The sequence below is a fragment of the Cylas formicarius genome, unplaced genomic scaffold (genome assembly GCF_029955315.1).
Source record: "Cylas formicarius isolate icCylForm1 unplaced genomic scaffold, icCylForm1.1 PGA_scaffold_5__7_contigs__length_24384050, whole genome shotgun sequence".
NCBI classification, from domain to species: domain Eukaryota; kingdom Metazoa; phylum Arthropoda; class Insecta; order Coleoptera; family Brentidae; genus Cylas; species Cylas formicarius.
The window spans coordinates 19,661,679-19,684,801 of record NW_026844341.1 but is presented as its reverse complement, the minus strand read 5'-3'; the positions used below and the strand labels follow the sequence as shown (position 1 = coordinate 19,684,801).

The 23,123-nt window shown below is 36.2% G+C and overlaps 1 protein-coding gene across 10 annotated transcripts in view; it reads left to right on the top strand.

Annotated features, from left to right (window-relative positions):
- Positions 1-23,123, top strand: part of LOC132702309 (Kv channel-interacting protein 1-like) — a 121,786-nt gene that overhangs the window by 80,382 nt on the left and 18,281 nt on the right. For 5 of the 10 annotated variants that reach the window (XR_009618873.1, XR_009618875.1, XR_009618874.1 and 2 more), the window contains 3 exons: positions 7,900-8,052; positions 8,155-8,455; positions 15,274-15,465. The exons of 1 other annotated variant lie outside the window; for it this stretch is intronic. Coding sequence is in view for 6 of the 9 variants with exons in the window: in XM_060670860.1 (XP_060526843.1) it covers positions 8,038-8,052; positions 8,155-8,455; positions 15,274-15,465 (508 nt within the window). In the remaining 3 variants the exon portion in view is untranslated. The remainder of the gene's footprint in view (positions 1-7,899; positions 8,053-8,154; positions 8,456-15,273; positions 15,466-23,123) is intronic. 4 more of the 10 variants (XM_060670864.1, XM_060670866.1, XM_060670865.1 and 1 more) reach the window with 1 other exon arrangement.

Genomic DNA, 23,123 nt, shown 5'->3' with positions numbered 1-23,123 from the left:
GCTGACGATCTGATGCATATTTATGTCCCGTCCTGCTTTTGAACGCGTTAATACGTGTTAACAGATACACCGAATGCGCCCATAGTGACGATTTATCGCCTCTGGAAATAAAAGATGCATGGGCGACATCTATCATGTAATATACGAGCGATCTCCGTTGTACGCCGATACGGACGGAAGTGCCACACGGTTACGCTCCGGGCCCCTTTTATGGCTTCGGACGGATGGGGAAACGGTTTTAACTCGTTAAATGGCGATTAATGGTTTTTGGTCTTCCTCTTTTCCGGTGTTCTTTAGGTTGCCATTCCGTTACTTATTTGGGAAGTCTTAATTGTTTCACTTGAATATAATCTACAACGGTTCCTTCTTTGCCCATCATTTCTTTGGTCGTTTCGAACCCTGTCCCTTCATCCATTTCAACAGCTTTTTTAATATTTTCCTGTAAGTCTCCAACTTTCACCACAATATGGTAAGCTGGATTTTATTATGTTTCATATATGATATATTTTCTCTTTTTTTTTGTTTTCCTGTAGTTATTCTTTTTTATATTTCCATATATTTGTACTCTTGGCAATGTTAAATTTGTAATGTTTCGTTTAATTGTAGACCAGGTTCTCCACCAACACATAGATATTTGGTTTTTTCTATGTTAACCGCGAGACCCCATTTCCTATATTCTTCGATCAGTTTACGAATCAAACAACCTAACAATCATAATCGCTACTCAGGTCTCTACCTGTCACCAAGTCAGTCATCCGAGACGCTGTTTATGCTCCTCAGTTAGCTCCGCCCCCCTCAAACAATGTATAAGCAGGTACAGAGTAAAATGCGAGCCAGTTTCAGTCAAGCTCTGAAGAAGCCAACAGGATGATTGGCGAAGCGTTAGCTAGTTCGACTCAACAAAAACTGACACAGGAGGAATCCAGAAGTTTTGTAAAAAGTATTACATGGACTATAGTTCAAAGATTTCTGATGACATAAATATTGCGAATTTTACTAAGTCAGCAGTCGGGATATGCGAAATACCCATGTTTTTTGTGTGAGTAGGACAGTAGAAACAGGCAACAACATTGGCTGAAAAAGAACCACCAAAAAAGGGTTAATTTAACTCCCGGATCAAAAAATATCACGATAGTCTCGCTGATTGCAAAATTAAACCAGGGAATTTTTGTAGGTGAAATAAGACGATGTTATAAAAGGTTTCCTAGGAAACAACAAAAATCCAAATCACAAAGACTTTGTAGAAAACGTTAGAGAAATTTAGTAAAATGGGATGCAGTAGAGTATAAAAACACATTTTTTCCGCTCACATCTGAAGTACTTTTCCGAAAATCTTGGTGCCGCAAGTGAGGAGCAAGATGAGAGATATAAAAGAAATGGAATGCAGATATACTGCTTGTCATTAAAAAGGGACAATCCGGCCATAGAACATACAAGAAAATTCAATAAACCAAGGGAGAGATCATCCAAAAATAAATCAGATTTAAATTTAGGAGGTCTAAATTATACAGAATCAGAGATCAGTCAATTTTCAACTTTGAAAAATGTAAAAATTATTCGATATAATAAGATTGAACCGATCGAAACGCGAGTTTTGTCCGACGAATTAAACTTCGGTCTACCAGCGCAAGTTAAGCCGGGATTAACTTCAAAGTGAGACAAATTACCGCGAAGACATACAAAATTTCATACCTATCTGGACTTCGAATAAACCGTAGGGCTTTCCTATTCTACCGCCCCCGGAACCAGAGTTACTCCATTTAAATAAGCGTTTAATAAATAACCGGGACGATCTTAATTAGACAAGCGGGTCATAAATCACGCGGGGAGAGAGGAAAAAGTGTTCTTTTCTCGTAATAAACATTCATCCCCACTCGGTTATCCGATAACGAGCAAAACAAAAGAGGACCTGACAGCTTAATTGACACGTACAAGGGAATAAAGGGCCGTCCGATATTCTTAGAGGAGAACGCGAGAAGTGCCGCTGATGAAAGTGGAAGATACAATGGAAAATTGATCGATGTCAGGCTCGCCGCCTTGATGAGACAATGGCCCGCCCCGGAGCCAAAAAAGATACGTGCCACCCTGAATTTCGGAGGTTTATGGGTTACGTATAAATTTGCTGACGACCTAGAAGGTCCCAGACTCATTGATATCGCTACTCCCTTGTCCGTCGATCGATTTTTGCAGCGAATGCGAATACATTTATCGTTGTGCCGAATGAAAAAGGCGACAGACCAAAACCACCACGGCATTGCATACCAGAAGCACTGATGGTTTATTTTTCTATATTTTAATTTTTAATTCAAGGCGGCCCACTATTTTACTTAATATTAATAAAAACAAAACAGTAAAAAGAAAAAATTATTACGAACATCAAATTTTAATACAATATAATTATTATGCAAGGTGTTCACAAAAACAACTCTCTATTTACAAACAGTTTTTAATTAAATCATGAAAACAGTTTAATAACACTACACAAAATGTAGCAACAATTTGAAATACATGTATTTAAGAAAATAAAAATTAATATTATATTATTTATTTAACATAGACTAAAACAAAATATTGTTATCGGATTTTTTAAAATATTTAAGTTTGTTTGCTTGAAAGAAACAATTACAGGATTTTTATACATCTAAAGTACCATTCAGTTAAACACTTTTCTGCCAAAAATAATAGCAATGTCTTACATAAATCAAAGTTAAGTTATACTATCACTCTAAAAAAAAGAAAACAAATGTATATATTAGTAGGTCAAAACTTATAATGAAAAACATTTTTTTCCGTTTTTTTTGCCCACCCGGTAAGTTCTTTAAAAATTATTTTTATGGAATGGAGCAGGTGTCAGTGTCATGTATTATGAGTTCATTCCCTGGCTCACCGTGCATCGTGCCCCACTGTGCCCTATTTATAATGTTATATATAATAATTATAACTATTTATTAAAAAGTATTTAATAAAAAAAAGCGTTACCGATTGGTAACAAAACTAACCAAAACTAGTCAAAACTATTTTGCTGTCGATTAAAAAACTTGTTATTGGTATTTATAAGATTTTCGAAAGCCCTGGCCATCCAAAACATGATTTGGTTATAACAATAATAATAATAATAATAATAGTACCAAAGTATTAAACACCAAACTGTCAGCCAAGAATCAGGTCACAGCTATCAATTGCTGGGCTATTCCTGTACTGACGTACACTTTTGGGATATTAAAATGGTCCGAATCGGACCTTAATGAGTTAGACAGACTAACCCGCCGTCTGATGACAAAATTCCGACGCTTGCACACAAATTCATAGGTAAAAAGGCTTTATCTTCCCAGAAACAGTGGAGGCAGAGGTCTAGTGAACATCTATAGTCTATGCCGAACGCAAGAAATGAACCCAAGACAACGACTTCTAGACTCGCAGGACCGCTTAATACATTTGATCGCCGAGGAGGACAAAGGGTTCACTCCACTTAATTTGCAGCACCGAGAAATCACGTTTGATCTGAACACGAGACAGGAAACCAAGCTTTGTGGAGACAACAAACTCTACATGGAAAATTCCCTAGAAATCTGGATGCAGATCACATTGATAAGGTCGCCTCGCTGGCTTGGTTGAACGCTGGATATCTATATCCCGAGACTGAAGGCTCTGTTATGGCTATTCAAGACAGAGTCATGAGAACCCGCAATTATGAGAAACACTGCCTCAAACTCAACGTGGAGGACAACTGCAGAAAATGTGGCTCAGTTGGAGAATCAATCGAACATATTATTGCCGGGTGCCCTGTTCTCACGAAGAGCGCATATTTGAACCGTCATAACCAACTTGCTAAAATTATCCACCTCTAACTAGCCTTAATGTATGCCTTCTAGAAACATACCAACCGTATTATAAATACCAGCCCTCGGCTGTACTTGAAAATGGCAGAGCTGTACTGTACTGGGATAGACCTATTACAACGGATAGAACAGTGGACTACAATAAACCCGATATCGCTCTTATAGACAAAGAAAAGAAAATTGCCCTCATAATAAATATCGCTGTTCCACTCCCGCACAATATCAGTAAAACTGAAACAGAAAAAATACAAAAATACGAAAATTTGGCGGTGGAACTGAAAAATATTTGGCAGCTCAATAAAGTGTTTATCTACCCATTTGTAATTTCGGCGGAGGGAATTGTCTCCAAAAATTTAAAAGACATCGGACTTCCACAGAACATCGTGGAATACGGACAGAAGGCTGTCATACTAGAGACATGCCACATTGTTCGTAAGTTTCTGAATTGAGTGGGAGGAATTCAACTTTTTTCTCGCCAGTTCAGAGAGCCCGCAGCAAGCAAAGCCTCGGGTGAAAACAGACCAGTGAGAGCTGAGATGTAATCGTATAATAATAATAATAATAATAATAATAATAATAATAATAATAATAATATTAATAATAATAATAATAATAATAATAGTAGAAAGGTGTATGAAAAACTGGCAGACCAAATTAGTTGTAAACCTTGATACTGGATCTGTGAACACCGAAGAAATACCAATACGAAGTGGAATCTTCCAGGGCGATGCTCTAAGCCCTATATGGTTTATCCTGAGCCTGAATCCCCTCTCCTGGGCCTTAAAAAGATCGAACCTAGGATACGAGCTGAAAAATGGATACCAAAAGTATAAACTAAGCCACCTCTTTTACGTTGACGATCTGAAGCTATATGCGGGATCTGAAAACACACTGAATAGATTAATCCAACTCACACAACAATTCTCAGATGACATCAAAATGAGATTCGGGTTGGATAAGTGTGCCAAACTTATAGCTCATAAAGGTATACCAAAAACTTATGATAAGCTGGAATCTGAAACCGAAATAATGTATCTTAACAACGTGTATTATAAATATCTAGGATATGAGCAGAATCTTAATATTAATCAGAACAATGCTAAGGCTAATATAGAAACTAAACTGCAAAACAGGGTGATAAAAATATTAAAAACGGAACTAAACGGAAAAAACAAAATTAAAGCTGTAAACACATGGGCGATACCGATAATCACGTACAGGTTTGGTATATTAAAATGGTCTAACACTGACTTGGAGAGGCTGAACAGGAAAATAAGGACCCTCATGACACAGCATAGAATTCACCATCCTAAGGCATGCACTGAAAGGCTATACTTACCAAGATCGACGGGCGGAAGAGGATTGGCTGACCTCAACATACTGCATAGGCGTCAGTAAATCAGTTAAAGAAGTTCTTCCACCGTAAAAAAGATACTTCGACGTTGCATAAGCTCGCCTGTCAGTCGGATAGATACTCAGCTGTAGATCTCAGAAAAAATGAAATAAAAGAGATACCAACACTTGATGAGGTAAAAGAGAAGTGGTTGAGTAAGCCCCTACATGGAAAATATCCAACTAGTTTAAAAACTGCTGGGAGCGAATCAACAAATTGGTTAGTTAAGGGGCAGCTATTCGCTGAAACTGAAGGATTTATCACAGCTATTCAGGATGGAAGCATAGCGACTAGGAATTATAAGAAGTATATCCAAAAGATCAGAATAGATGATGATAAATGTCGTATGTGTGGACGGGTGCCAGAGACCATCGAACATGTAATAGCAGGATGTCAAACGCTAGCTCCGTCTGAATACACCAAAAGGCACAATTTAACAGCAAATATTGTACACCAAGAACTAGCAATGCTATGCAACCTAGGGGGGGGAAAATACAGTCCATATTTTAAATACATACCTGCTCCAGTTCTTGAGAACGAAAATTATCGGCTATACTGGGATACACCTATAGTAACAGATAAACCAATAGCCAGCAATAGATCAGACATTGTTCTGCTGGATAAGGCTAATAAAAAGGCGTATTTCATCGACGTCTCACATCCCTCGGACCACAACCTGGAACAGAAAGAAATGGAAAAAATTAATAAGTATTACGACTTGGCAGAGGAATATAAAAAAATACTCACCCTAAAAGCAGTACATGTTATCCCTCTAATTATATCGACCACTGGGCTAGTTACCAAGAAGCTTGCAGGATACCTGGAAAGACTGAATACAACGAATAAAACCATCTTTACAAAAATGCAAAAGTCCGTAATACTTGAAACTTGCAAAATCGTCCGAAAGACCCTGAATATCCCGGAGACATAAACCTTCCCCCCCCCCCCCAACTTTAGTGACTGCTTAATAAACCCCACTAAAGCTGCTACCCTAATAAGGAGGAAAAATAATAATAATAATAATAATAATAATAATAATAGTAATAATAATAATAATAATAATAGTAATAATAATAATAATAATTTACCTTTATTGTTGTATATTGTTGTATAGATACAGTGGAGAAGAGGCGAAGTATGGCAAAAGCTAGTCCACTTAACCTCTTAAATGTTTAAATTGAAAACTAAATAGGAAGTTTTCAAATAGAACACCCTACATTTATTTAATTTTTGGATAGTCCTTTCAAAGACAAATTCAACGATATATATGAGTATGGGTCTGCGATTCCGTTTCGAACTTATCAGATCATCTTTAAAATTCAGGTTATGTTTAAACCATCAATCTTGTTAACTTTTTAAACTATTTTCTTTAGGCAATGATCAAATTGAAAATATTTTCTTAAAATACGCGGTGCTGGCGCGTTTCGCAAAATGATACCTTTCTCAATTTTCTTAAATCCGCATATTATTGGAATTTCAATTATACAACGTAGTACGGGTCTCTGACTTACCGTTTTGGCTTAATTGGCATCTCCTGGTCAGCGAAGGGTCCAAATTTGACCCCGATAGACTTTTTTTGTGGGACACATTCAAAGGTGTGGTTTAAAAAGATAAAAGGTCAACATTTTTGGAAGTGCAACAACGAGTTCGCGCAGCAACACACTGTCTGAATGAAACGAGATTAAGCTTAACATTGCCTAAAGAAAAGCATTATTTTCGTAAAAATAATAGCTGAAAAATGTTTAATGTTGTTATTAATCTATACCGTTGAATTTGCCTTTGAAAGGAATATCCAAAAATAAAATATATGGTGTTCTATTTTAAAAAATGTAGCTGTGTTTTGACACTTCGTATATAAAAATTGACGATTAGGGATATAAAAAGCTATAGGTCATTTTAATAGAAACAACTTTTGTATTTGACTTTTTTTTGTAACCCCCGTAGGTTTGGAGATAAGGTATAGGCCCCTCTCAAACTTAAGCGGGCCACCCTGTACAATGTGGGGAAGTAATTTTTATAATTTTCTCATTAAGCTGATTGTTCTGTGCTCGTGGCGTTTTGACATTCTGCTTGTCTTGGGAATCGTAATGGATTTTGCCGTTAGCCAATCCACCGGAATTTCCCCAGTGTCATAATATGTAGTCAGGCCATGTGGATATAAATGCGGGCTTTATATTTCACCGCAACTTAAACCTAACTTATGAAACGCACGATAGCTTGTGAAAGACACCTAAAAATTTGTAAAACGAATTTCAAAAAAAGGCTTCGAAAATTTTTGAAATAATCTATCAATTAAATTTACGTGTAAACTAAACTAAACGAAACTTTTCAACAGTGCCAACTTTTATATAGACGAGAACGCAACTACCCAAAAATAAGTAAATCGCAGTCGTTAAGCTTGTTTCGTCTTAAACCTAATGTCCCCAGGGCGAAAAAACAGACCCATCTGCGCCCCAAACTGGAAGAAAAACAGAAACAATACACTCGAAACGATCTCCCCGCGGCAAAGCCCCGTAAGCCCGTCTTAAATTCGTACGGCCTCCATTTAAAGTTTCCCGTTGCCTCGCATTAAACCGGATTCGCCGGTTTTCCCATAAAAAACTTTCTTCGATCGAGCGTATTCATATTCCTGCTGCTTTATTAACGCCGGCTCTCTCTATTTTCCAGATACACCCATTACTAACACCACTAACTGCAGCTTTTTAACGATCTTCGCTTTCCCGAAGAAATCCTACCGACTGCGAAGCTAAAAAGGATTCCGGGGCGCTTCGAGGGGCGCGTCTTCGGCCCTAAGATGCCGGACACATGATGTACCCAATGGTGCGTTCGCGCGAAACGTACGGCGAATGGAGTTCGCAGATCGCAGCTCCATCTGTCGTACGTTAGCGATAACGGGGGGAGGGCTGAGGATTACCTGCGCAGGTCCAGCGGCAGCGTAACACACAGCAGCAACTTCACGTTAGCGCAGGACGGGCAGCGGACGGTCAGCAGGGCCCCGAGCCGACGATATCGGTTATTTCACGGCAGCGTCTGCAGGAGCAGAGTGTCCTAGAGCGGTTGCAGGACGACAGGAGGAGACCTCGCGATCCTAGGCTGAACGAAGAAGCTGGTGGCTCCTGCGACGAGGAAGAAGAAGACGAACCCAGGCGACCCAAGAGGCCATTACACCGAAGGTTCTTCACCTACGTGAGGGAGGCTTGGACGGGCGTTAAAAGCGCCTTAGGTAATCGCAGATCTCGTCGAGTAGGCGACGCAATGTCCATTGGCTATTTCGCCAGTTGAAGCCTGGAGTAATAACGCATCGAATATACATTCTAGAAAAACAAGTTTCTAGCATATATTTCTATTATTTCGTCTATTTTCCGGCCTCTTGTATGCAAGCTGAAGTTGCGTTCCCAAGAAAGAGTATCCAAGTGGCATTAACGATTTTAGACCAATCAGTTCGTTACCAACCATCTCAAAGATTACTAAAAAATTGCAGCTAAACAACTTCGTTAGTTCCTATGCTATAACAAAATCCTCCCAGACACTAAATCTTGTTTTCGACCTCCTCACAACACTACTTCTGCCTTGATTCGTGTTACTGATGATTTATGGAGAGCAGCGGATTCTAAATTAAACTCTTATCTCATTCTCTTGCACTATAGCAAAGCGTTCGATACCTTGGATAATTTCCTTCCCCTAGTTAAGTTAGAAATTTTTTACAAATTTTCTTGGTTAGAGATACCAAAGGGTAGTTATAAGAAATAATCATTCGGATGCCATTGCTTTGGAAAGAGGTGTTCCCCAGGGGAGTATTCTTGGACCTAGTCTGTTATATTTGTCTTTTGTTGCTAGTGAAGCTTTAGATGCTAAAATGTTAAGTGCTACTAAAATAAATTTAGATCTAAAAATAATTCTGGAGGTATTTGCGTCTCACAACCTCTTATTGAATACTAACAAAACGCAGATGTTATTATTTGGAAATAAAAGGCGAGATATTGTAAAATACTCCTCGGCTTAAGATTTAGGATTATGGTTTGACGGTGACTGGCGGTTTTCTAAGCATTTTGCCTCGGTGTTACAAAAATCCTTCTATAAGTTGAGGACATTATATATCCATAAACATTTTCTCAGTAAAGAAGTCAAACTTAAACACTGTGATATGCTAGTTTTAGCCCATGTCGCTTATTTTAGTGTAGTATATTCGCCATCTATGCTTAATCGAGATAAAGAGAGACTTCAGAATGCCTGTAATCGTTTTAGTTACAATCCCAGAATGTATGGCCATATTTCACAGTGCCTCTCTGATTCGGGTTTGCTCAAGCTGGAGGACCGATATAAAGTTCAGTTAGGTACCTTTGTTTTTTTTACTATGCTCTAATAAGACAGAGAAAATGATATTCATAATCGAGACACCCGCCATTGTTTAAGATATTGCGTTCCTACACACACCTCGGTAACTTTCCAGAGATCTTTTAGCTATAACGCAGTTAAATTATTTAATGAAATACCTTATGCTATAACGTTCCTCCCCACAATAAAGTCCTTCAAAAAACATTAATTTTGTTTATTGGACCCGCCAGTATCTAGCAAAAGCGTCTCAGTATATGTGTGTCTATTTCTTGTATTTACGATGTATATACGGGTGTGTATTTTGTTGACAATTATGGTGTTGGTGCTGTTGTTCTTATATTGTAATATTTTAATTTGCCATAAAGACTATTATTATTATTATTTAGGATACTAGCTAGATATATAGAACTACAGGAATTTATTCTTAACTAACAAGAATTCTTAGTTTGTATCGAAGGCAATAAAATATAAACGCTGCTTTTGACGCCTAACACGTATGAACCGATGTGGTTTATCCTGTTGACCCATTAAACGATGCAGCCTGGCAGAGAAAATCTATATTTTCAATAATTGATGGTCTTTGGCCTTTCCTGGTTTCAACTCTAGCCTAATTTGCCTACTCTGTTCCACTACGTCTTATCCTCGCAATTTCTGCTTAGCATCATCATCTTTTTCGCCATTTGCCAATAATCCATGTAGAGTAAGTAAAATTTGGGTTGAAAATGTACTACTAAAGTAATAAAAGTAACGGTACGTATCTATGGTAGGAATACCAGAGGAGTTAACTCAACAGTAAAGTCTGTTCATAGATATAAGAAACTGATACGAATTAAGGCAAGACCCGGGCAAGCTGTAAGAATGAAATATGGCCGAGCAGGTCCGTACTTTGCTTAGAATTTAATTATTTGTGGTTTTGTTAGGAAAGATACTAAACAATATTTATTTATTTATGTATGTATTTATGTTTAAAACTAAAATAAAATTACAAATTATTTATATTACCTACTTAAATTACTTAAAATTATTCACATAATATATCAGTATCACTATCGCTATCGTCGCCTGTTCTAATTATTATTTGTTCTATATTATTGCAATATGGATATACGATTATTCTGCTTTTTATATATGTTTAACAGAATTTGCCCAATTTTGTGGAGGGATGTTAAAAACTTCATTTTCTATAAGTTTGAAGACATTGAAGTTAACACGGGGAAAGACATTGGCAGATTTCAGTTCATGGATTAAATACACAGTGGTAAGGTGGAATCGTTAAAACTGTATGGCCTAGAATTTTTGCGTAGTCCATTAATAATCCGACCATCTTTAGAGCCAGCATGCAAAATAGTTATTTTTTTACATCTTTTTTTTATGGCGCGTTTGTTTTACACTTATCAGTTGAGTCAACCCAACCCTTTTCAGGAGTATCATAAGTGTCGAACCAGGTTTCATCCAAATAAATAATTGGCCTTTGTTGTTCTCTGTAAATCCTAATTTTTCTAGATATTGCAGTCGCCATTTCCGAAATCTAAAAGATTCCATTAAAACTTGCCTTTTGTCAATTTTTTAAAATCTAAAACCCATGTGTTGAGTACACTTCCATAAGGTAGTTCTGCCATATTTAACACACTCGAGAAAATGTCAGCATCGCTTCTTTATTTCCTCGCTGAAATGGGATTATTCACAATTTTCCATATAGTTGATTTTGGAATTTTCGTCCATAAACATTGTTTATAACTTCCTTGGTCTCAATAGAATAGTGTTTTCTGCATTTGGGCGGGAGCATCTCCTGAGATACACTAGACTCGCACATATTTTGCATAATTCACGCTGTAGTACACACGAAATAAGAATGATTACTAATAAACTTAAACTAACTAGTATACCAAACCAAAGGTAGGTATTAAATTATTTTCTATTACGGACCACAACTTTACCTGAATTTAAATTCCGAAACTTTAGGTAATAATCTTGTTGCATTGTATGTTAATGACCACCCTTGGATAATTCCATTCAAAAGCAATTGGTCACTTTCTTATATCTATGAACATACCATACCTACATAAAGGCAATTGGAAGTCTGCCATGTTTTTAGATATGTCTTGAATGCCACGTTATTTGCAGTAACGCCAGAATAGAGGCAGTAAAATCTAAAGATAGAACTTCAACAAATCTGGATTCAGAGATGTAAAGGAGGTGGTACATAGAATAGCGAAAATTCTCGGGCTCCTCCTGTACATTTTACATAATAAGATTTTAAACGTGACTTTCAGGCTTGCAGGCAGTTAAAAGGAAACTGAAAGTTGGAGGTAAAAATTTATGTTTAAAATGCAGAATTAAAATAAATTTCTCTTTGAGTGTTTGGTAATGCAGTACTGAGATGATAACTATGAAATTAATATTAGGAACATCTTAGCAAGCATTCTAAACGTTTTTTTTTTGTAGGAACGGAAATTGAAACAATATAAGTAGTATTTTATTTTATTTTATCCACCCCTACTTCTACTCTTCAAAGAAATAAAACGCCAGGAACAGAGGAAATGGAAAAAAACGACGAAAATTAGATCCAACGGACGTTGTAGAGTAATCACAGTCCAACGGCAATAATTCTTCCTCATTGTTTCGCTCGTAAAATACGATCGTGGGTTCGGCCTGACCAAAACCGAGGTAGAAAATAAATCGGACGTTTTATACAACATACAGGCGAAAGATTAAAACCAGCCCATCAATTAAAATCGACATTAACAATTGCCCCCCGGACGCTATAGTTTAATTGTTTAAATTTATCAAAATTACGCCCATTTTTAATCCTTGTCCGGGCAAAAACCGTTCGACAGTATCTCGCAACTTTTACGCTAATTTTCGTCATTATTTCACGACACACGGAGAGAAATTGACAACTTGGAGGAAACTGTGCAAGCAATTACAACACTGACTTTCTTTTTTTCGGTTTTTAATCAGACTCCAGCTGAGTTAAAAAAAAAATACAAAAAAGTGGAAAAAAAAGAACGGAATATTCAAAAATACTCGCGGAATAATAATCAGCATCTACAATAACCTGCGACTTTCTCAGGAATGTGAATTGGCTTAAAACAAAAACTCTGAAAATTAGTTTGGAAGCTTATTTTCAAAATAACTGTGTGCGGAGTATTTAGCGAGACCACATGTTCCCTTACCACAAGCTCAAGTTATGAAGTAAACTATACACTAGACAATGGTAACTATATAAATTATTATAACCACATAACTATATTCCTACTGGAATCTGTAATACAGTCGACACTCTATAGCCAAATTAAAGCGACTGCTTTTTTTTAGTTGTAAAATATTTATTTATTTTATATACATATTTTAACATCTACTTACTACTTACTACTTAATATTTAAGAACTATATTTATTGTTTCAAATAATCGGTCATTTTCTTTTGAATTTTTTTAGTATGCAAATACGCATCTCGTACGTTGGCTTGCATTTTTACCATTTCTTCGAGAGGGGCATCTTCCCCATTATTTATAGAAAATTTCTCTAGCAGCCTAGCAGCTTCAACTTGAATGATTAGTGGTGGTCCCAGATCAACTTCTTCGTCTTCTTCTTCCTCTTGGTGCTCTTCCTCACCCTTTTTTTTGCTTGTTGTAATATGGTTTCCTCTATTAAGTCTGCTGTTGGAGGCAAATCCTGACCTATCACCATAAAACCTTGCAACTCCTCACTTGTAAACGTAATTGTTGTTTGAAACTGCTTCATCCACTCGCTTAGTGGCTGATCATCTTCCAAGTCCTGTTCGCATTCTGTCTCGGTCTGCATGACGATAGGAGTGTTGAATTGTTTCTGCTGTCACCTCTTTCCAACCTTTTTTAATAAAGTTGACTGCATCTAGCATATTACTGGAAAATTTATCTTCGGACTCGATCATTCCCATTAAAATGTTTTTCCTGTATCGACTCTTAAAACTTTTTATTACGTTCTAGTCCATCGGCATACAGAAGTAATATTTTCCTCCCCTTTAATTCCGCATCCCATTCCTTCCCATCCCCTTTGCCTTCCATGTAGACTTGTTTGCCTTGTAAGTGACCGGCAAATGCCCGATGTTCTTAAAACATCGTGGGTTAGTTGATTTTTCAATCACGACTAGCTCTCTTTTTTTTCTTTTACTACTACTACTTTTAGTTTTACGATAGGTCCAACATTGCCCGATCCAAATCTTCAAATTTTGGCTTTCTTAGTTTTTTACTAGAGCTGTCTGCCGCTTCAGCCTGAACGATTTTTTTTTTGAACTTCCAAATCGTGGATAAAGTCCGTATCGACGTCCCACATCACTTTTCTTTTCTCCCCGTCCTATCTACCGAATTAAAGCAACTTTATCATCTGGAGATAAAATTTTTCGCTTATTCGCCATGCTCGCCGTATTCAATAAGTCAAATTAGAACTGATTGAAACAATGGTATGCTTTTATACATACCGATAAAGGCATTATAACGAGAAAAACACAGAAGGTAAGAGAATTTATTAATTACAAGTCGGCCTGCATTCGTTACTTTGTTACCTGATGTGCACTTTTTTCTTTCGGTATAGATAGTGAGAAATACCTAGCTTTGTATGGAGACCTAATAGTACACCAAACGGCGAAACTCGGTATGTTATACGGAGCTTCGCTGTAGGAAGTTTTCACTGTATTTAAATTTAAATAATTATTCTAGTACATTTTGTAATTTAGGTCGTCTTTTGAAGGTTATGTTAAAAAGCTTCTTCTTTTCAATTGATATTGATAAGCTCTGTGATTGGTACCGTTGTCCCCTAAATTATTTCGGCGTGTTTATATAGGCACTTTTTAAATCTCCGGGTTTATTTTCCTTTCGCTCGAAATTTTCAATAAATATCGGGTTTTACTGGAACGGCTGCAAATAAAATTTAATCAGCTTTCGTTTCATTAAATCGGAATGCCAAACACTTACAAATCGTAGCGTCCAATCAAATAAATGTAAACAAATTGCGCAGGAATGGCCGTCTCGTGTCCCCACCCAGCTAGAACACAAAACAAAAAAAAACGGAGCACCTTGAAAGTGTCGGTCTGCGAAAACGGGACACCCTGTACGACGCGCGAAAATGATTAAACCCACACTCGCGCTATCGGTTACTAATCGAACATTAATTCTTATAAACACGATCTCTGTAAACTGAGGAAAAAATAACGCAAGCTGAAATCCGTTTAGTTCGCCTCTCGAGTCACACGCGCGGAGTTTTCCACGTTAATCTTCATGAAATTGTTCCAGTACTTCAAGGGTAAGGGTGCTTGGTAGCGTTTTACCTATAGGATCGGCCGCCGGGCAGACCCGATTTCACTCCGCGTCATTTTGCCGCTGTAATCGAGATACTACGCGTCTGCTGTGGATTTGCATGTCAAAGCGAGTTATCTGTGATGACGGAACATAATTGATTAAATTACTATTTATTACTTTACTCCTTTACACTTAGTGAAGTGTTGAATTGAGTTGATTATCAATTCACGTTTATCCAACAACAATCGATCAGTTTCTTTGGAGTTCTGATTAGACTAATGATTGAATCATGATTACTGTGAATTAATCATCAATCATTCAATTAATTACTTACAAAGATTTACTTTATTTTATTGGATTTTTGAATCCAATTCGCAGTAAACACATAGATTGCAGTTTAAGGTTATTTCGCGAATCTTCTTCTTCAGATTCCGAGCTAGAGGACTTAGAGACACCGCCGAGATACCGACCGGAGAGTCTGGAGTCGTTGTGCCGAGCTACGAGATTTACCCAGGACGAAATCAAGCGGATATACAGGGGGTTCAAGGCGGAGTGCCCCACCGGTGTGGTGAGGGAGGACACCTTTAAGATGATTTACGCTCAGTTTTTTCCGCAGGGAGGTGAGACGACTTTAGAAACGTAGTTCGCGCTAGAATAAAACCGGACTCCAATCAACATCCTTAACGGTTATTTGGCTGCAAACTTGGCTTAACGGCGGATATTAAATATTTCAGTTCGCTGCTTTAATTCGATTATATTGTGCGTTTTATCGCGTCTCTTTACGAGGTCACTCGTAAACAGGGTGTTTGATTAAATTTGATAAGAAATACATAAATGTTTTATGGGTTCGGAAAGGCAGATTGCCGCTCGAAGGAATATAAAATCCCCGCGACAGTCTTACGAAAAAAATAACCCAAGCCAAGTTTGATCGAAAATCCCATAAAATGTGGCTTTCGCATTTCTCTCTTATGAACCTATTTTTTTTATTTAGGTAAGTTCTCCTCCGACGCATAGAGAAAGAACGAAAGAAAGTCCATTGTTATATAATCCTACACAGTCAATCCTACATTGTCAAGAGGTACAATAAACAAGTAAATAACATTTTTCGACAACATAACGTAATATAAAATATATAAGGAAAAAATTGGTTGGCTAGTTCAAGACAACAAATATTCATAATATTTTTTGGTGTTTTTTCATATAAAGTAGACACATGACTGAAAGAATATTCCGTCTTCTGGCAAACATCGTATGACTATTAACCTGGCTGTTAACAAGAAAACTTTCGCCAAGATCTCACTGGGAGGTTATCGAAGTTGCGGCTGGTATTTATACCCGCCGGAGGTGGTTAGGGAGAAGGGTCCGCCCCCCCCAACATTGTCGCGTTATTTGACTGCTGCGCATCACTTTAAGTATCGTTTTCCACGGATTGGATAAATATATAGGGTTGTTTGGAAGTACCGAAATCAATTTTATGGCATATTTAGTGGGGGTGCTGAAATAAAGCAGATGCTGTTTGTTTATTTCTAATGACTAATCGATGTTTTTCAAGCCTGGCTGAAATCCTCCTGTCCCACGTACGTCAAACTGCACGATCTGCAAGCTACACTATACACTTATTGGTTTTTGTTTTGGGTTTCTTCATATTGTTTTAATAATAAGGTTTGTACGCCGTAGTTCCGTAATATTCGGCCAATTTTGTCAGTAATCCCCTTGATTTAATCCCAGATTTTCGTTAAATCTCGCCCTGCACTTTCTGTTGTGGTTGTTATTGCTTGCTGATTACCTTGCTGATAGTGCGTTTTCGGAATTCCTTTTTCTCAAGGCAGGTACTAATTTTCCTCAGTTCATCATCTCTGTTCTTCTCGTTTGTGAACCTGAAGGATAGAGCGATTCATGTATTTACCACTTCCTGTATCTGTGATGAGTGGTGATGAGATTTAGCATTCAGATATATATTGGTGTGTGTAGTGTGTAGAGTGTATTCTAAGTGTCCATTTTCGGTCTTTGTGATGTGCACATCTAGAAAAGGCAGACTGTTGTCCTCTTTAAGTTCTATTGTAAATTGAATTGAATCCTTGGATGACTGGAATTCAGATATCTCGAAATTTAACCGTCCACGTTACCACCTCCGTCGCAGTGTATAAATAACACACGCCTCGCCGATAACCTCCCAGTGTTCGCGTTTGAGATTGTTTTCTGAATACCTACACTCCTACTGTATTTACTTGATATTTCGACAACTGTTGTAGCAGTTACAATCGATGTAGTATCATCTGCGTATTGCGCGATTCTCTCATCCTTTAGGAATTCGGACATGTCATCAACATAAACAATGAATAATAGCGGACCCAACATTGACCCCTTGAAAATCTTGTGTTCGTTCGAAAAGATTTCAGGGAGTGACCAGAGCTGGCTCTCTAGATGAATCTAATTAAATTAATATCTGAATTATTTATTTATGCTTTTTGCTCTTTGCTGATGATGTGACATTGTTTAAAATAATTGATAGTGTAGTCGACTGTGCGTCTCTGCAGAATGATTTGGAGATTATTGGAGAATCTCTCCTTCAGAAATGATGTCGATGAAGCCTGTAGAAGTGCAGTCAAAAGACTTTATACTATAGTTATGTGCGCTCGAAACTAGAGTCCGATTCAACAGTAAGGCAACCAATATTTTGTAAGTACATCACTTAAATTGAAAGTTTCTGAAATTACTTCACTTTCGTGTAAGTGGTTTCTACCCAGCTAGGGGACTACCACAGGGTGATTTATTACTAATATTTAAGGTTCGCTCACTGTTGAATCGTAGTTTTTATATAAACTTTGCAATTCATTAGTGTTCCTTCAAAGACTGTAAGGGCATCGCCTGTATTTTACCTGGTAACTCGATCAAAGGTCCTCTCTACCAGTTGATGAAATTATTTAATGACTTCTGCAATGATATTGACGTTTTTTGTTTACCACATAAAGGACCCTATATTACTTTGCTGAAGTGAATACAGTTGTGATAGTTATAGTTACAGTTCTTAAAATGAAAATATTTTTGAAATGGATCTGTTAGACAATAAAGATTATATTATTAGACAATTATTAATGTTGTTATTATTATTATTATTATTATTATTATTATTATTATTAATATTATTATTATTATTATTATTATTATTATGTATTATCATTATAACACATGAGTGGTAGTTAAAATTAATTATTTCAATTAAATTTAAATATTTGAAGTATATTAGGGTAGGGTTCACTTTTTTGTTTCCCGCGCCAGCAATAAATTAATTGTTTTTAAAAATTAAATCCATAATTTATTACTTTTTTTACAAGCTCGCCTAAAAATTTTATTACATCTAATTGCGTTGAATATTATCGAAAATAAAATATGCTAATTACGAAAAAATCCTAATTGATTATGATATTAATTGGATAGTGTATTAAATGAATCTGTAATTTATTCTGTTTTTTGTGAGGAGTTTCGCTAACTAAATGTAATTAAAAATAATTGATTTACGTATCAAATTTTTTAAACAAATGGTAACCCCATTTAAAAAAATCCAAAACCAGCGAGGATTTCTTTGAATTTTTCAATTATGTGCTAGGGGACTCTCACTAATACTTTTCGGATTGTTTTCCTACTAAAAAAAATGCTAAGTATTCGTTTCTGCCCGGCTCGTTTCCGCTCATAAAACACCCGATCCGCGCGGTCTAGCGTAAATATTTGGAAAAATTAAAATAGTTTTTAAATACCTGCCGGTTTCATTGATAATTTTGGAACAACTCCGCCGAACCGACGAGGAAACTTTTAATGTGAATTACGCGTTCGCCCCGTCACCATAATGTATTCAAAATGGCGCGAAGTTTGGGCGCAATTTATATTCCGGAAAAACTCGTTCCGGTGCGAATCCGTTTGACAGTCCCGAAACACGTAGAATAAACACCACCCATTGTTCGGTAGACTTGGACTTTTCGTCGATTTTGTTTTAATTTAAATTTGCAAAGTGGGCGTCGGAGACTTGATTAATGGTGTCGCCAAATTGGGGGTTCGCCACCCCCCGCCCCTCCCTCGATAGAAACGATATTAATCACAAACAACGTTGCCAGACTAGGCGAATATTTTTGAAAATGCGTTATATCTATATAGGGATGATTCTCAGGGGATGGCACGTTAAATTAACTGTCAGATTTTCTCGTTTTTCAATCGAATTGATTGACAATTTCATGGCTTGCTTTTATTTCCTTCATATTGACGCACGGGCACATGATATTTCATTTGAAGGGGCTTCAATTGTCTTCCAGATTAGTTCACTATACAGGGTGTTGTTCCAAAATTGATGCACTAAGTTTTTATTGCATGTTCTCCGCCGAACATATTGAAATTATAAAGAAAATGCATTTTTTTCATAATTCTAAAACCATACTAGTTATTTCATTGACATTGACAATCCACCTTACGATCTACAAACCCATAGGAGATACGTAAAAAGTTTCGTACAAAAGTTTCTTGAATTCAAAATATTCTAATTTTGTTGATACAGGGTGTCCCAAAAGTGCCCCCAACATCAACTTTGTTATTCTAAATGTATATATTATTCGACATATTTGAAATCACTGGTTAAAATAAATGGTCACTTTCTTAAGAAATCCCTGTTGTAATTTGGGACACCCTGTATCAACAAAATTATAACATTTTAAATCTTCAGGAGAGTCCAAGAAACTTTTTTTTTGTTTCTAGATCGTATAGCGGATCGTTTTATTTGGCACACAGTGTACACTACTTTCAAGCAGCAAGAGACATTGTTTGATGTGAAAAAAAAAATTATGTTCTTTCCTAACGTAAAAAGTCTAATTTTTTTGTTCCCTTCTTCTAAAATACCCAATAATACACCGATCTAGCGTGCATAAAGGATAAATAAAAACAAATTAAAACAAATAAAAATTCATTTTAATGAATATACTAATTTTACTAAAAACTTAAAGTTTCAAATTCTGATTGTGAAGTTTTTATTAATAAATAATATTTCGCATCATAAAATTTCTTTTGCTGTTTGATTGGTTTGTTGGTTAGTAGTGAGAAAATTAATTTTTCGTTATTTTTATTTCCGTCGCTATAATCGCACATTTTGAGCCCTTTTGTGTATGACGGAGTGACCTTATCTACATAAAACTATTGAATGAACCGTTCATAAACCATAGGCGAAAGTTCAGATCTCTACCAATTAAAATATAAATATAATATCTCTAAAATGGCTAAAAAACTACCAGAAATCGCTGTCAAAAGGGGAAATCCAATAATATTCAATTTAAAATATTAAAGTTAATGCCACGTTTTAGAAGAATGATACCATAAACATCTGACCTGCTCCCTTCCTCGTATATAGGGGGACAATGTCCCACCAGGGGACTGAATGGATGGAGGGAAAATTTTTTAATTGCTAAACTTAAGAAGTCATAATTACAACCGAAACCCCGCGGCTAGACTTCTAATTAAATTTATAAATTCGCCTTCAAAAGAATAATTCCTAGAAGCGGTTCATCGAAAATCCGCTGTCTATCGATGCTACTTTATAATTGTGGTTAACTTTTTCCGAACGAAATTAACCCCCTTCGTTGTTTCCGATCTCATCGGCATAATTAATAGCCATTTTTGCCACTCGAGAAAACGCTTACTGGCGAAACGGATGTTTGAGCTGAGTGAAAAATCCGGGCAAATCATCTTCGTGCTCGCGAGGCCCTGTACGAGTGCGCGCTCTTAAAAATTTTAGAAAGGAAAAAAATTACCTTTTAAACTTTTCCCCCCAGGAATTTTTAGTCTGACTGTTCATTGTTAATTAATTTTTTAATAATATTTCATTAACTGAAGGGTGGCTCTACATTTTTTTCAAAACATTGTAACAATAAGAAGCCAATCAATCCAATCAACTCAACTTAATTTATAATATATTTATAATATATATATATATATATATATATATATATATATATATATATATATATATATATATATATATATATATATATATATATATATATATATATATATATATATATATATATATATATATATATATATATATATATATATATATATATATATATATATATATATATATATCAACGCTTTTATTAATTTCAGTTTAATCACTTTTCCAGTGAAATATTCAGCAATACTATCGATGAAGGTGATAACTACGACTTTTAAACAGTTTCATTGATTTCTATTGCTAAAGAATTCACTCAACCGATTTTGATTGAAAGTGATAAAAAAAATTAAGTTGATTAATTTGAGTTTAATCGTGAAATATTTAAAAATATGAATTACTGAGTTGATTGAAAAGTTTGACTTAAGTTCTATTTGATTGATTTATAAATAATCCATCAACCGATATTTATTGAACGTTTGCTGCCTTTGTAGAATATAAATACAACGTGTTGTTTGATTAATTCAGTTAAGTAATATTTAGCAATATTACTTAATGCGTTGATTGTTTAGAATCACTTAAGAGCAATTTGATTGATTAATGTTAATCAGTAATGCCTCAACCGATTTATGCCCCAAATTAATCAATCAAGAAACGCTGCATATAATACAAAATTTTACATATCGTGACTAACACAATTGAATAAATTAAATAGCGATATCAAACAATCACCTGTACCTACTTTAATTGACGTAGTGATAGATTTTTTAAAGTTGATTAGTTAGAGTTTTATCGTGAAATATTTAAAAATATGAATTATTAAGTTGATTGTTTAGTATCACTTAAGAACAATTTGATTGATTTATGTTAATTAGTAATGAATCAAATTATTTTTTTGAGCCTTTGCTATCAATCACGCCCCAAATTAATCAAATAAACAACGCTCCATATAATACATATCGCAATTAACACATTATTTGAATAAATGAAATACCTATACCAAACAATCACCAGTAGCTGCGTTAATTGACGTATTTATAGATTTTTTCAGTTGATTAGTTTGAGTTTAACCGCTGTTCCAATGCAACATTCAAAAATATAAATTACTGCGTAGGACTGAAGTCCGATTTGATTGATTTGTTGCTCAATAATACATCAACAGATTTTTATTGAAGGTTTGTTGCCTTTATATAATACGAGTACAACGTGTTGATTGATTAGTTCAGTTAATTAGTTTTCATTTCCTTATTTGATTGAATATTTCAGTTGATTAGTTTCAGTTTAATATTGCTTACTGAGTTGATTGTTTAGTATCACTTAAGAGCAATTTGATTGGTGTCTGTTAATCAGTAATCAATCATCCGATTTTTCTTGAGCGTTTGCTACCTTTGTCTTAATAACAGAAAACGTGTGGTTTAAGATTGACGGTCGCAATCAATTATGGCTCGATTTAATCAATCACACAACGCTGTATATATTACAGAAATTTCCATAGCTTAACGCGGTGGCCATTAATACAGCACCGCGTCGGCAAATTGAACGCGGGGTGGGGGCTTATTAGACTTCGGGTTTCATTTAACCTGTCCCATCCTCAGCCCATTACATCCTCGCAGGGATCTAATAATACCTAAGAATCCCAGCCATGCTCATATGGGTAATTAGAAGGCGGTAATATCGTACGACGCAGATCGGGTAGCGGAGCCGCACCTTGCCAATTAAGGGAATTGTTATAATTCGAATTTAATTAAATTTGAGGCCCAAAAAGGGGAGCAGCAGCCGGTAAAGACCCAGGGCGTGGGTCGTGCACTCACTGGTTCGATTGATTTATATAAATGTTGATTGATTGTTGCGGTTTGCGAGTTTACTCGATTTCGGCGGTCGAAAACATAACTGCCGGTCGAACAAAAGGTTTCCCTCGTAAAATCGAAACCTTCGTCAGGCGACGAACCAGTCACTGCTCTATTATTAGTCGGGGGTTAAATTATGTAATTTGACGATGCATTTGGACGTCATCCGAGGTCCGTGTTATGCCGTAAAATACCGGACATTAAACGACGCGTGTCGCTGAAAAACCGCGCCCGGATCAATCCGGGGGTCGCAAATATTTCGGAAAACGAGTAAAACCGAGCCTGGTGCGGTATAATTGGCGCACGCTTTTCCGGTGACGGCGAGAAAACGAATAATGCACGTTTAATACCGGTACCGTACAGAGGCCAATTTAGTTTTAAAAGAGCGCACACGGCGTAGAGAAAAACTGACGAAAATTATAGTTTTGCCAAAAATATGCCTGGTTTTTTTAAGTACAACATAAATCTTCATCACTGACCAAGTAAATTAAGTTTAAACTCGACC